This window comes from Crocuta crocuta, unplaced genomic scaffold, assembly GCF_008692635.1.
Source record: "Crocuta crocuta isolate KB4526 unplaced genomic scaffold, BGI_CrCroc_1.0 scaffold407, whole genome shotgun sequence".
Taxonomy (NCBI): domain Eukaryota; kingdom Metazoa; phylum Chordata; class Mammalia; order Carnivora; family Hyaenidae; genus Crocuta; species Crocuta crocuta.
In genome coordinates this window covers 2,785,982-2,801,800 of record NW_027551557.1, presented here as the reverse complement: position 1 = coordinate 2,801,800, position 15,819 = coordinate 2,785,982, and the positions used below count along the sequence as shown (strand labels likewise).

At 39.7% G+C, this 15,819-nt stretch overlaps 1 protein-coding gene across 1 annotated transcript in view; it reads right to left on the bottom strand.

The window, feature by feature from the left end:
- PLCB1 (phospholipase C beta 1) overlaps window positions 1-15,819 on the bottom strand; it is a 686,139-nt gene that overhangs the window by 157,523 nt on the left and 512,797 nt on the right. Inside the window, exons 12-13 of the mRNA XM_077749126.1 lie at window positions 15,024-15,181; window positions 5,169-5,251 (exon numbers count right to left, since the gene is read on the bottom strand). Coding sequence (XP_077605252.1) covers window positions 5,169-5,251; window positions 15,024-15,181 — 241 coding nt within the window. The remainder of the gene's footprint in view (window positions 1-5,168; window positions 5,252-15,023; window positions 15,182-15,819) is intronic.

Here is a 15,819-nt window from a genome sequence, read left to right as displayed (position 1 = left end):
CTCATTGTCCTTTCTTGACCTGTAGGAGTTTTTATTGTGTGGGTTGTGCTGCTCTCAGAATATTCCTCACCAGTGTCAAGGAGAGAGGAAAACCTGTCAGACTGAGAATGGATTGTGAAAAGTGTAGGGGTAGTTGTGTCAGGACAACTCATTAGAGGTTGGGGAGCAAGCAGAGGAGTAACTGATTTGGTAGAGCAGCCCTGGGCATCCTCTGTTCAGATGCTGTTGATCAAAGGATAACCAGCCCAGGGGCTCAAACAAGCCAATGGGCTCCTCAGCTGAAGCAGAGACAAGTCCATCTATGCTGGGCCCATATGTTCCAGGTTACACAGGAGAAACTATCCAAACCTTTTGACTTTCACAGAATGATGCTACTAAAGTGTCACAGAGCTTTGCTACTCCAAGTGTGGTCCATGGACTGGTAGCATCAACAGCCCCTAGACCTGGTCAGAAAAGCAGATTCAAGACTTCCAATGCAGATTCTGAGTCAAATCTCTGGGGAAGCAGGACTCAGGGGTCTTCACAAACCCTCTAGGCAATTCTGACACACACTCAAGTTTGAAAACTATTCTCATAGAGTAAAAAAAGTCAACAGGTGCTAAATTAGCTGCCATTTTTCTAGAGTGTTGGAACTTGGGTTTCCTTTGATCAGAGACTTGGAGTAAAAAGGGGGACTTTCACCCCAATGCACCGCTTTCAGGATTTTGAGGGGAGCCACATTCTCACCAGTGGAGGGTTTTGAGGTGATGTTCCAGGTGTTTCTAAGCAGGGGGAAGGCAGAGTCCTCTGTCCTTTGTCAGGGCGTCCCCAAATCAGGCTCTGGGAAGGATTTTACTGGGGCAAAATCTTACTTGATTCCACCAAAGAATTCCTGAACTGTTAGTGCTGCAAGTCTTGGGGCGGAGGGCCAGGTCCTGATTCACTGAACTGGGAGAGGAGTCCTGGAGCCTGCACTGGTCACAAGCCTGCAGGTAGCTCAGATGCAGGTAGCTCCCCAGTGTTTGAGGCAACTCTCTGACACTTCATCCAAATTACCCGAGGTATTAAGAAAATGTTGCTTCCTAGGCAGCGTCGGTATGGGGCCTGAGTTTCTGCATTTATTTGTTTGTTTGTTTTTTCTTTTAAGTGAACTCTACCCTCATGACAAGCCTCAAGCTCATGGCCCTGAGATCAAGATTTGTGTACTCTATCGATGGAGCTATCCAGGTGCCCCAACTCTGCATTTCTGACAAGCTCCTCAATGATGCAGCTGCCGCTGGTCCACAGATCAACCACCCTCCAGGAAACAAGGATCTAAGTTTGACCTAGACATTTTAAAATCTGCCTCAAAATCAACTGGAATTAAGAGCACAAGAGGTAGTTTTCCAGGAAGAAGTCATATATGCTACTTGGTGATCAAGCTATTCACGTTCTCCATAAACACACACATCTACCTGACAGGGAACTGACTCAGAGCAGAGAGCAAACTGAAGAGAAAAAGTCAGAGGAAGACAAAGCAACTTTGTGGGTCAGAGGTGTGGCAATAAAAGACATTCACACTGCAGTTACAGAGCAAGAAAAAAATAAATTCCTGAAGCACTCAGAGTATCCACATGAGCTACTGTGGAGGTGAAGTGACAGGAAATACTCATAAATATATTTGGAGTTCGGGCCGTAGCAGGCACATTTGGATATATTAACATACCCCTAAAATGTAGGAACCTGACCAGGTGGTCAGTTTTCTGACAAAGGACTGTGCCCCATGAAATGTCATGGTGTAAATCTTCCACATTGAACTTAAACCAACCTCCTTCTCTATAGATGAGGAAGCTCACACCCATGGAGATGAAAGACTTTGTCCAAAAACTCACATTATCTGTGGCTATCCCAGAACTAGGGGTTACTTCACTTGAATTCAGTATAGAATTCTTTTAATGAAAATGCTAGCTTACAAATTAGGTGGAGCATCGGAACTGGATAGGGCCTTTTTTTCTTTTTTCTTTTTTTTTTTTTTTTTAAGATTTCAAAGTCTCATTTCTACAAATTCGAAATCAGGTGTGGGAGTACAGCTCAGAATCTGCATTTTATGGGTTTCTGATTATGGCAGGTGGAGAAGGAGAAGTTACCAGCAGCTAATGGCAGATTTCCCTTTGTTGTCCGTAGATAGCTAATTTCAAGTATTTGGAGAGAAAACCCGAAGATCTAGTGGATTTTTTCCTTTCTCCAGTGTGAGTTTGTTTTGGAGGTATGGTTCAAAGAAGCCTGAACCAGAGTTGTGAATCTGGCATTTTGTATATGCAGAACTCAGGAAAATAAAATGGCCCACTAGAAATGGCAAGTAACTTGCAGATGTTTTGGGAGGTGTGTCCTCGGCTCACTGGGTTGAGAAGGATTCTGAAGTTAATTTCTAGGGTTAGTGGGAAATAGAGCTGCAAGTGAAGAATGATGTCTGCCACCAGGTTCAGCAATGAGGTGAGGAGCCCACATGTTAAGCACCAGGTTTTACCAGCAAAGGGAAACCTTATACATTTTCTTTGGGTGTGTGATAGTCCCCTCAGGAAAGGACTGAAGCAGATCAACTTTGATATGTGAAGCCCAAGCACAATGGAAACTTGAAGCAGACAACTTTCTCTCATGATAGACTCCAATATCTTGTATTTCATTGTCATCAGATTATCTCGATGGCTTGGGGTAAATATCACAACATCCCCAGTTTTCTTTTGTTACATATGAATCATTAATAAACTTTTAATGGTTGCATTTCTCATTTTTAAGCCAGAAAGGGCAGTATCATGGTATTATCGTTTTACTTTTGTGTACAATGCAGGGATTAGTTTTCAAGCCCTGTTTTGGCTCCCTGTATGTTTGGTGTTGTAAACCACAAAAAATATCCTGTGGTTGAGGGTCACAAACCACATAAAAGTGAACAGTTACAGGCAGTTGCCTTGTGTATGCTCTGATTGTCTCAATTTGATGTTTTGAAGGCTCCTGATGTATCTGTTTAGGCGTGGGCATAATGTTGGCTAAATGTGTGGATTTTGAAGCCAGACCAACCAGATTTGAATCATAGCTCTGTCACCTTTCAGCTGCATGGCCTTGAGTAAGTTACTATCTTTTTGGGGCTGAGTTCTAACATCTGTGAAATAGGGCTTATCATAATAATATTTATTCTTTTTTAAATTTTCAATGTTTATTTATTTTTGAGAGAGAGACAGAGTACGAGTGGGGGAGGGACAGAAAGTGGAGGGAGACACAGAATCAGAAACAGGCTCCAGGCTCTGAGCTGTCAGCACAGAGCCCGATGCGGGGCCCGAACTCATGAACCACGAGATCATGACCTGAGCCAAAGTCAGATGCTCAACAGACTGAGCCACCCAGGCGCCCCCATAATAATATTTATTCTTAGGAGCACCTGGGTTTGTGGTGAAGGTTACATTTCTTAAAGAAAATAAACGCTCTAGATTTAGAGATATTTCTCCAAAAAGGACACGATGGATGTTAGTTCATGATAGATCAACAGGTCTAGGAACGACAGTGCCTGAACGAAGGCGCTGAAGCACTGTTAGAGCTCCATTACAAGTGGACTGTCAGAGATGAGAAAATGCTCATGCGCAAGTCAGAGCTGTCACAGCAAATGAGGTATTAAATACAGCAACAAAAGAGGCACTCCCTTTAGTTCCAAGAGAAATAGCAATGAAACAATCAATTCTTTTCTCTTCAATTGACCCTCAAAAGTGTTAGAAAAACAATCTGCCAAATGATTAAATCATTCATTGGATGACTGTTTCCCAATGAAACAGAACCAAGAGCTGGTGAATGTAATATGGATTTCCTGAGTGCAAACTAGAAAACAGATAATTATAAAATTGGTTACTTCAAACTAAGGTCTCCCTCCATATATACCTTAAGAAATGATCACACTAAAGTACTTGGAAATTCCTCATGCTGAAATCCGTGCATAACCAAACTGTTTCTTTATGATTTTAGTGAATTCTTAAAGAATTGGTGAATTAACGCATATGTTGCAAACTAGTTGGATAAAAGGAATCAATAAGTGACCTGGGAAAGACTTTCGATAAGAAGGAGGGGAAAAAAGGAAACTGTGAGCCAAATTAGGACAGGTGCTGTTGGCTTTTGGTTGAGAAATCTGGCTTAGGTCACTGAAATGTTGAGAGGGCTTCACAGATACTTTGAGCAATGGTATACACTACAACACAGTCTTCAGACATTAATTTCATGGACTAGAATTTTAGTTTCTTGAATTTTGATTCAATACAAAGAAGACTCATGGTGAAGCCCTTTAAATTGAGCAACTATAGGGTAAACTAATACCCATATTCTGGATATAAATGTGTCTTACTCTGGTATTTTGTGATAAAAGATAAGCAAACTATCTTTTCTTTATGTGGCTTTGCAATAAGTGCAGGCTATTTTGAAATAGGAACACACAAGTATTAACGAACAAGGGAAACCAATGGGAAAAAAGAAAAAGGGATCATTGTTGGGCTGAGTTCTTTGTAAGTGCAGGTGGCAGAATGGAATTTACAACTTTCCCTCTGGCAACTTTGGTGATATGGAACTAGCCATTTTCTTCTTTTTTAAAATTTTCTTTAATGTTTTATTTATTTCTGAGAGAGAGAGAGAGCAGAGGAGGTTCAGAGAGAGAAGGAGACATAGAATCTGAAACAGTCTCCAGGCTCTGAGCTAGCTGTCAGCACAGAGCCCGACGCAAGGCTCGAATCCACGAATCTTGAGATCATGACTTGAGCCGAAGTCGGATGCTTAACTGACTGAGCCACCCAGGCGCCCCTTGAACTAGCCATTTTCATGTGGCAAAATGGACTATAAATTTGCATGCAATAGAAGGAGCTAATGAAGGAGGATTATAAAAGTAGCCCTTTGAAATGGAGACATGTATTATTTCCCTGCATTGCAAAAAGGGGAGTCCTTAATTTAAAATCCTACTGTGGCCTGAAAATAGATTCCACAAGTCCGGTGGATTATTATAATGTTAATGAGATTTGAATGAATGAATCCCATCATATGCAGACGAAAACATGACACTTAAGATATATCATAATTGAGGAACATCATTAGTAATGTCAAATGGTCTTAAATTTGATGAACAATTATTAAACATGCCCTATGTGGGGAAAAAAGTCTCCCCATTGAAGGTGTGGAATACTTACGAATCTACGTGGTTCTCAAATGAAAGCAGAATTGGAAAAGGTGACGTCTTAAATGCACACTCAGCGATTGCTTCTATCACTTCCTAAAAATGACAACACATGCATATTCAATATGTCAGAATGCTAATGTGTATATACATTTTCCCTTAATGTGGCTGCCTTTTTATTCATAGAATTGTATGGGATGGCCTGAAATCACTCGAAGGGGTTGTGGGAGCTGCCAAACTATAAATTTTCTGACTGTAGACTTTAAAAAAATGGAAAGAGAAAAGACTGGTTTGGTGGAGGGGAACACACAATTGTAAAAGAGAGTAGTTCTATTTGCTAATTATATTTATGTATTTTTTAAAGAAAGAAGAAATCTAACCACATTATAAAAAATTTGGACTAGAGAAGGCAACAGTTTTCACCCATAAATTCACCCTTGGAACCAAACCCCTGTTGGCATTTGGTGATATTTACTTCTAGTGTGCTTTTCATTTCTTTGTATAACTTGGTTTTCATTATAGTAAATAGTCTACCTGTATTTTTTTAAACATTGGTTTTGAGATACCACTTTATTTAAAAGCAGCCATTTAAACTGTACAATTGAATGGTTTTTAATATATTCACAGAATTGTGCAACCATCATCCCCAACTAAATTAGAACATTTTTATCACCTCCAAAAGAAACCATGTACCCATTAGCAGCCAATCCCTATTTTCCCATACCCTCCTCTGCACCTGTCCAAGGCAGCCACTAAGCTACTTTCTGTCTCCATAGATTTTCCTATCCCAAATACTTATATAAATGGAACCATACAATATGTAGCCTTTTATATTCTGGCATCTTTCACTTAGCACGCTTTCAAGATTCATTCATGTTTTCACATGTATTAGTACTTCATTCCTCAGCCTATATTTTTTAAAAATGTGTATGTCATAACCTTTAACATCTGTATAAACTTCTAGGGAGTAGTAGTATTATAATTGATTTAACCATTACCCAACTGTTGGACAGACATATTTAAAGAGGTATCATTCAAATAGTTCTACAAAGAAAATCTCATTTTTTCCCCTAGTATTTTCAATTATTTTCTGGGAATGGATTCTCAGAAAGGAAATTATTGAATTAAAGAATATGAATATTTTTTATAGTCTCCTGCATTTATCCAAATTATTTTTCATCTTTGATTGTCTAGAGTAATGTATGAAAGACCAGATTTTGATGCACAGACACCAGCTTTGTGCATCAGTTTTTCGATATGTTTTTCTTATTGAACTGGTATACTCATACCTTTGTCTTTTAGTTGCATTTAATCTTTTCATAGTCTCTTTTCAAGTAAGAATTTCCACTCTCATTCCTTATGCTCAAGACTTCTCCACTATCTACCTTCCTTAAACAATGCATAGCTTTCTTTATATCCACATGAGAAAGTTATTTCCCTGGCCGCAGAGGATAAATAAGGCTTTCTAATTCAGTACTACATTTGCATATATCCTCTGAGAAGAATTTGCCTGTATGGAGCAAAAGAATCGCTCTCACTGTTTCTTAGAAGTGAATTCACAGATTGCCTTTCATACATTATCAGTTTAACTTTTATGATAGTTGATGCCATCAAAAATAAGTGTACTATAAATAGCAAGCAACACCAAGACTTGAAATTTCTTGATTTATTTGAACAGAAGCTTCAGATTCAAACAGGCTTGCATTTGAATCCCACTTCTTAGCTTTACAAACTGTGTGACCTTGGGAAAAATCACTTAATGCTTTGTGCATTGGCTTGCTTATAAGTAGAGTGAGGGTGATAAGCCTCAGTCCACAAGCCTGTTGTGAGGATGCAGGGAGAAAAAGTAAAGGACCCATCTCATAATGAGCATCTATTCTCAGATCAACTCAGGTTACTTACCTTGCTGGTGCCTCTCTCCTTACCTTAAACCTTCCCTCTTAGACTCTTATTAATACAAATAAGAGCTACCATTAAATGAGCATTTATCGGGGTGCCCAGGTGGCTCAGTCGTTGAGCATCTGACTTTGGCTTGAGTCATGATCTCACAGTTCATGGATTGGAGTGCTGTGTCAGGCTTTGAGTAGACTCGGAGAAGCTTGCTTCAGATTCTCTATCTCCCTCTCTCTCTGCCCCTCCCCTGCTCATACACACTCTCTCTCTCTTAAAAATGAATAAACATTTCTAAAAATGAGCACTTATTGTGTTCTAGATACATATTTGAACTCATGGTATAAATGTTCTCTAAGGAAAATATTATCCACCATTTTACAGATTATAAAATGGAGGTTCAGAGACATTAACCAATTTGTCCGAGGTCACAAAAAGGAGAATCCAAGAAACCCCAGGAAAATTTATCTGATTCTAGACTTTATTCTCTTAACCACTGCAGTTAACTTTCATGCAGCCAATGACCTTAACCACCACAGATCAAATCCATCAAAAGAACTGCAAATAGATATTATAAAGAAAGTAGGTGTTGAGTGTGAATAAAAAAAGAGGTAGATTTTGCTGATTTTGTAAATTTGGCCCTATTGTATCAGTTAAATGCAAAACACATTAGAGCCATTCTTGACTTCTCTCTTTCTCTCATATCTTCTGATTCATCAGCAATCCAGTCCCAAATTTATCCAGAATATAATCACATCTCAGCACATCTACCTCTATCATCCTGACCCAAAAGTCTTTGCAATAACTGCTGTTGTAGATTTCGCCATCATTACCACATAGTCACCATCCTTTCCTATGAGATCTGTTGACAATAGACATGACCATGTTTTTTGTTTTGGCCAGTGAAACATGTGTGAGAATGACGTGCTGAACATGGAGTCTTTAAGAGCCATCACATGATTCTGCCATTTCTCTTCCCCCTCTGCCATAAATCCAGTTATATTACAGGTTGGGCTGTTCTATCCATATGGATTGCAGACAATATCCCTCTGAGCAACAGCCAACATCTAACCTGAGTGAGGAGACTACTGAGTGGCTCTAAACCACTGAGATTCTGGAGGTTCTGTTAGTGTAGCAAAACCTAGCAGAAGTTTCTATGTTTACCCCCTATATTACATATCACAGCCACAGTGGTTTCTCTTAACCATGAGCCAGATGATATCACTCCTTTGGTGTAAAACTTTCATTGCCCTCCATTTCACAGAATGGAATCCAAATTCCTTATTAGATCTGGCACCTGCTATCTCTCTAAATTCATCATATTTTCTTTCCCATTGCTGGCCCAGATACAGCCCATTAATCTTTTCTTGCTTTTCCTCAAATACACCAGCATGATTTCATCTGTGTTCATCCCTTTCATTTATTTTTTTTCATCTGTTATTTCTGTTAGGAATACTCTTATCTGAAAGCAAGGCTTCCTTCTTTATTTTTGGGTGGGTGGTCTTTGCTCAAATGTCATGTTTCCAAAGTCTTTTTCCCACCACCCTGCTTAAAACAACATACCTTAACCCCCTTTTTCCTTCAATACTTACTTATGTTGCCTAAAAGGGCATGTCTCCAGGTGCCATATTGTGTATCTATTTTGCTCTATTTCTTTCCACTAGACTATGTGCTTCTTGAGGGTAAGCACTCAGTTTTCTCATTAACTCTGTCCCTAAGACCTAGGAAGTGCTAAGACATATTCTAGACACTCACTAAATATTTTCAAAGACACAAATGAATTCTTAACATTCTTAACAGAAGAGAAGCATCATTTATTTAGTTATATTCCAATCCAGTCTTCTGTTGACTATTTCAGAGGTCAGCATACTTTCTATAAAGGGCCAGAGAGTAAGTATTTTATTTATTTATTTATTTATTTATTTATTTATTTATTTATTTATTTAAAGTATTTTTTTTTAACATTTATTTATTTTTGAGAGACACAGTGTGAGCAGGGGAGGGGCAGAGAGAGGAAGACACAGAATCCGAAGCAGGCTCCAGGCTCTGAGCTATCAGCACAGAGCCCGACATAGGGCTCGAACTCATGAGCTGTGAGATCATGACCTAAGCTGAAGTCAGACCCTTAACTGACTGAGCCACCCAGGCACCCTGAGAGTAAGTATTTTAGGCTTTGCTGGCCATCTGATTTTTATGGCAACTATTCAACTCTGCCTTTGTAGACTCAAAGCAGCCACAGATGATATGTAAACACATGCATGTGGTTATGTTCCAATTAAACTGAATTCATAAAAACAGGGGGCAGGCTGACTATGGCCTGTGGAAGGTAGTTAGTCAACCCGGGACTAGTTTGATCATTGGCTTAAGCAAAGCATAAAACTCAGTTGTGTGGGAAAATGTAATTTTATATTAAAGAAGTTTGAATATTGATTCCATACACAACAGTCCAGTTAACTTGAACAATTTCATGGCCAAAATTTCCAATCAAGGTTGAGGGTTGCATTAAAGAAAAAAATCTTTCAAATATAAGAGTAAATAAAAGTGTAATCGGTCTTTGGTAACTTTTCCGAGGATGACTGCTGCCTTTGGCTATTTGAGAATCACTGCAACTGCCTTTATTAACGAAGGTTGATTATAGACCTGGCCTATCAGGTCAATTTGGGCCAATGAGAGTCAGGCCTGAACGTGAGAACCCCTCTCTCTTAGGAAGTGGGTGTTTTGCTTCTGGCCAACGGCCTGTCTCCCTTTGTATTTGGCAAATGAAATGTGAATGATTTTCTGGGCCTGCGACATGTGAGGACTTTGTGCCTCCCTCCATTTCTCTGGCTCCCTGGGTCTGGCTTTCTCTTCCCACAGCTAGGATGCTGAGATGACCTGAACCCACAGTTGGGCTCTGAGGTTCCTAAGCCATCCTATCTGCATCTCCTACTCCCCTTTGTCTGCCTTGGGCATTTTGATCTCGTGTATTTGACTTAAGACACCTTTGTTAGCTCCCACTGGGCTTCTAACCAAGGCTGGGCTGTATTTAGTTTGAACGTTGGGTTTCTTCCTGTAAGTGAAGGGGTTTCGTATGGAAGCCATCTACAACCTCAACAATAGCAGCCTTACAAATGACTTCATTAACCCCCATCCCTCACCCTGATTTAATAAGAATTCCATGCAGTCTATAATACCACAACCATTACATTTATAGAAACAAGAGCTAAAGTATGGCTTTTATATTTCAACCATAAAGTCAATAGCTGACATTTACAGAGCACTCACTGCTTGCCATACATGGTTCTAGGCAATGTCTGTATATGAAGTAGGGTCACGGGATGTTTACAACAACCCTAGAAGGTAAGCACTATTATCATTTCCATTTTGCTCTTGAGAAAGAAGATAGGTCTGGTGAAGGAGCTTCTCCAAGATCTTGATGCCAGTCCGTGGGAAAGCTGGTATCTGAACCCTGACATCAGCTCCAGAACTGCGTTCTCAACTTCTACAGTCTTCGTTCTCTTTTCCTCCCATCCTCTTCCCCAGCCTCTTTCCATCTCTCTCCACCTCTACCATAACTTTAGCCACCAGCTTAGGGAACTTTTTTGAACCTTCAAAGCCAAAGAAAACGTTTACTAGAGTTCATCTAATAATTTTTCTTAGGAACACCTGAAAAATCCAGAAGTTTTTCTATAGAACTTTCATTTTTTTATGGCTCTGTAATACTTTGTATGGTGTGTATGATCATCAAGGATGAGAAAAACAGTCATAGGCTTTAAGTTTTGTTCTTATGTATAAGCTATCATTAGTGGACTGGATGTGAAAGTACCTTACTGCTCAGTTGCTCTTTATTAAGCCAAAACTGTTTTTCAGGGACTTCTAACACTGAATTCAATAATCTATAAACTATATGACTCAATTACCAACCTCCAGTGGGGAAAACTGCCCTTGAAATCCTTTATTCCTGACAGACAACAGCAGGATGTATTGGGATATCCATTTTATGTGAGCATTTATGTAGCTGTTAAATTGAATCCTAAATTATTATTTTTCTCGGAGCTTTATTTTCAGAAATGCTCGATTTAACCACATACTCAAATTTAATATATTTTCATCATCTATTTTATCACATTACCCACTTTTCCATCTTATACAATTGCTGGTAACAAAGGAGCTGCTTGAGGGGAGAAAGAGGAGCAGTTTGGGGGCAGAGGGGATGGGGGGGTGGTGTCCAGTGTGGGGAAAAGAAGATTGAGTGGGAGCATGGAGAGTGCAGACCAAGTGGCAAATTATTATGTCATGACCATCAGAAAGGCTAAGGCAATGAGGCAAAGAACTAGAACAGCAGATATATGAGATAAATAATACATAAAGCCGGAGTGCAAAATATAAAGACATAAGACACTCCATAAAGACAGTGAATTATAGCATGTCCCCTTTCCCAGAACATAACCTTTTATTTTGGCCCATATAATAAATAGGCAGTAAATGCCAGTAAGAACTTTTGCTTTTGCGGATAGATCACACAGAAGCTTTTCAGATTACATAGATTGAGAGCAGATAAACAGTATGACATAAAAATGATTAACTTTTGTAATCAGTTTATTTTGCTGCTTCAATACGTGCTGTGGCTATAGAACACAGTATAATTGCACCGTGAAGGTCAGGTCCTCCAAACAGATGGGATAGCCAAAACTGGCAAACATTTGGAGAATCTTTTCACTGCTCACCAATACAGCATACATGGAATTTCACAGGTGAAAATGGAGAAAGACCAAATTCATTTATCTGATGGACAGAGGCAAGAAAGAAAATTGAAAGCTGTGCTGTAATTTGTCTTTTTGCTTTGGGACGGGAAGATTCATTAAAAAAAAATACACATTTATTGAGCACCTACTATATGCCAGATTGTTTTCAAAGTGCTTGGTATGGATAAGGGAACATAGCCAAAAACTCTATCTTTGTGGTGCTTATGTGCTAGTAGAAGGAGACAAACAATAAACAAAAAACATAATCATTAAGTAAATTAAGCAGAATGGTGGGAGGGGATAAAACACCACTTGGTAAACAGAAAAAGTAAAGTGGTGGTGGGGAGTGTATCCAGGAGTGTGAGAGTGGGCGAGGTAACTTGTTATGGTACTAAACAGTGGTCCCAGTAGGCCTCATTGAGAAGGTGGCATTTGAGAAAGGCTTCAAAGAGGTAAGAGGTGAGCCATTCATACACCTGGAGGAAGAACATTCCAGGCAGAGGACAACAATTTGTACAAAGGCTGTGATGTGGGACCTGCCTAGCATGGTCAAGCAATAGCAGAGCCCTGTAGAGTTGTAGCCAAGTGAGTGTGGGGGAAAGTGGTAAAAGAGGGTGGATCATGCAGGATCTTGTCCCCGATTTCTTTTACTCTTTCTTACAGTGTCATGTACACAGTGGTTTCTGGGAAAGCAGCCTACCTGAAAGTAATCATGCAGAACATGCTAGGACTTAATGGCGAGATAAGTGAGGGGCCTAAGTGCAAAATGTAAAGACACACTCATTGTCAGGTGCCAAATTTACATGTACATGACACTGAGAGCAAATGCCTCCTTAAATTTTGCATTTGAGGTGCCTCATGAGTCTCACCCCAGTCCTAGTCCTGATGCAGAGAATTCCTGCTCTGTATATTTGTCCACAAAACACGTTGGCATCTCGACCACCCACAGCCATCCTAGCCTACCCACCACCCACCCACCCACAACTCAGCAAGAATAATCTGTCCTGCAAATTCACATTAGCAGGAAGCATGGCTGGACAAACCAACCACCAGGGAGATGATTTTCCTGCTCTCTTTGGCCATTCCTCAACCCCAACAAAAATTTAGTTTTCTAGCTTCTATATCTGTCAGAAAATGTGTGGATATGGTGGAGAAGTTTTATTTCCAGAGACCAGGAAGAGATGCCCAATCAGTCCATGACTCTGGGATCACAGATGTGACTAAAGAACCACTTGTATTAGACAGATGCACAGGGAGAGCCACTCTAAGCCAACTTGATGGCTGAGATCAAGAGCCCAATGCTCTACATAAAGTAAACATGACTTAGAATGTGCTTGGTGTTTATCTACCTCCCCACCCTGGAACTCAATGAATCTTGGTGATTATAAATTTTTAAGAGTATATAATTACTCCCCAAATGGACTCTGAGGGGACTGTGGACAGGGAGTGGGAGGGCCCTCCTGGGTAGTGGATCAGTGTCTATGGCCTTCATCCCTTAGTGCAGCAGTGGCTCTATCAGAATGTGTTTGTTTTCATTCCCAGGATTATCTCCATCCATCAACAGACAGATGAGCCCAAATTGCACTCACTTCACACCAGAGTCATCTGTCCACCAATTTTTCTTAAAGAGCCCAACCAGGTTAGGTTTGGATCTTAGAGAGCTGACAGAGGACAATGGCAGGAGCGGGGAGAGTGGGGGATTCTGGAAATGAAACAGAAAACCATTGATTTTTCCATTAAAGAAAACCAAGAGAACTTAAGAGTGTTCCTTTTCAGGAGCAGATACAAGTTTAAAGATTTGATCAGAATTAAGGACACTCTCATATGAAACTTTGTTGTAAAATTTAGTGAAGAGTGCTATTTACTCCTAATTATTGTATCGTAGCCAAAGTTTAAGAAATCATGAAAAGTCAAATTTCCTAGACACATCATAGTAAACATATTTTAAGGTGCTAATGATATCAAGTCTGAATGCATTTTTTATTACTGTCAAATATGGTACCTTTGATCAGGAAATCCATTTGTCTCAATCAAAACCTGGGTATCCCTTGAAAATCTTGCTTCTCTTTTGCTACTCTCTTTTAAGTGATAGCTGTTTATTTTCTCACATCCCAGGTTCCTGGGGCTAGAAACTGGACAGTGAAGTTTTTGTTTTTGTTTTGTTTTTCTGCCCCCAATGCTACTTTTGAGTTCCTAGTTCTCATAAGAGAGCTCAACCAGCTTTTACCACTCGTCTCTTGTGCCATCTGCTGAGCTACCTCTCATTCAGCAAAGACTTTGGTAAGTGCCTCACTGTCTTCTTCATCCAAAGCTTTGTCACCAATCTTAGTGACGTTAACATACTATTCATCCAACATTTTAGCCTCTCAGCCCTCCGACCTCACCATTTTCAATGGCATTGTCCCCACTCTTCCTTAGTTATCCACATATTTGGACTGTTTCCTTGGTTGCTGAGGGCAAGGGTTAGTGACCCAGACTCAGTTCTGCCCTGAGATCCAGGTAATGCAGGTAATGGGGTTCATGCCTTGATAACTGTGCTCTAAAGATTGTCCTCTGGCTCTTCTTTTCTGGTTCACTTCCAAAGAGGTGAGAAGCCTGAATCAGTAAAAAACACATGTCCCCTATAGTCCATATGCCCTCTTGCCAGATGGTTCTCTGGGTACCTAGGACCCCAGATTTCACCCACCCAAATGATTCCAAGCTCCCAGGGATTGCTTTTTGCAGAGGATGTGAACATAACTTGGATAAATTGGCTTCTGTGTCCATATGCATGAAAATTAGGCCCTTTATGATGTAGGATGGAGCTATGTGTAGAAAGAGAAGGGAGATGACCAAACATATCCTCATTCCTGGCTAATAAGAATGGCTGAAGCTCCTTATAAAATACATCTTTAGTCTTGCTTCTTGATAGGATTTATTAAGATATACAATCACAGGATTATTTCTGCTTATTGACAGTACCCAATCCATAGCATAACCTTACTTTCTCGAATCTTCACCCAAATCATCTAATATAAACCCGAATCCTAGAAGTCTTTTCTATGGCAGTTTTACTGAGACACCACAGTTCCCCATGATATGATGCTAATTACCCATAAATATACTGCTAAATTTTAGCCTCCGAAATTACAATTAAGTCATTAATAGCCTATGGACTTAGTTGTAACCACTGGGACTTTCCACCTTAGGAGGCTTTATCCAAAAAGGTTTAGGTCTCTCTAGCTTCTTCTGTTCCCAATATTCATTCACTCTACCTTGAAGGATATTTCAGTTGTCATGGTGAATCCATGAGTGATGACTGGTTCCTCTTCTGCAGTTCGTCCTTTCCAGCAGTCCAATTCCACACAGCGACAACCAGACAGGAGCACTTGGCGATACATCTCAACAGAAGAGTTTCCAGCCAACTGGCCAGCTGTAAAACACCAACAAAATGATCCTTAGATTCCTACAAGCAAGGAAGTCATTGGTGGCTTCCTAGACAGTCTTTTCAATAATGGGAGAACAAAGAGTTCAAGAACTTTTATAGTTTTTCTCAACCTTCTGCCTTAACATACCATAAGGTAGTGGCATAATAACAAATGTAATTGTGGCTCCCAAGCAGTTGTTTTAGAGAAGAGAGGATGGAAGGAGAAGAGCACTGGAATAATAATAATAATTGCTTACCATGTGCCAATCATAGTTCTTCAGACTTTACATGTATTAGTACATTTAATCTTCATAAAAACCCCTCTTGTATAACTACCTTTTTTAAAAAAATATTTATTTTAAGATAATGAAAATGGCAGAGAGTAGGATTATAACTTCACAACTCAATCATTTAAATCTGAGTCCTTAAGGCTAATCTGTTGTATAAGTCAACCTCTCTGTCATGTTTGTCCAAGTCAAAAATGCTTAGAAAAGCTAAATATTTTCCTTTCAGAAATGAAATAAATTTGTAGGAATAAATTTAAATTTAACAAACAAGTGCAAAATGTATCCTCTAATAATTATAAAGCATTGTTTAAAAAATTAAAGACCTAGATAAATGCAAAGGCAGCCCATGTTCATGGA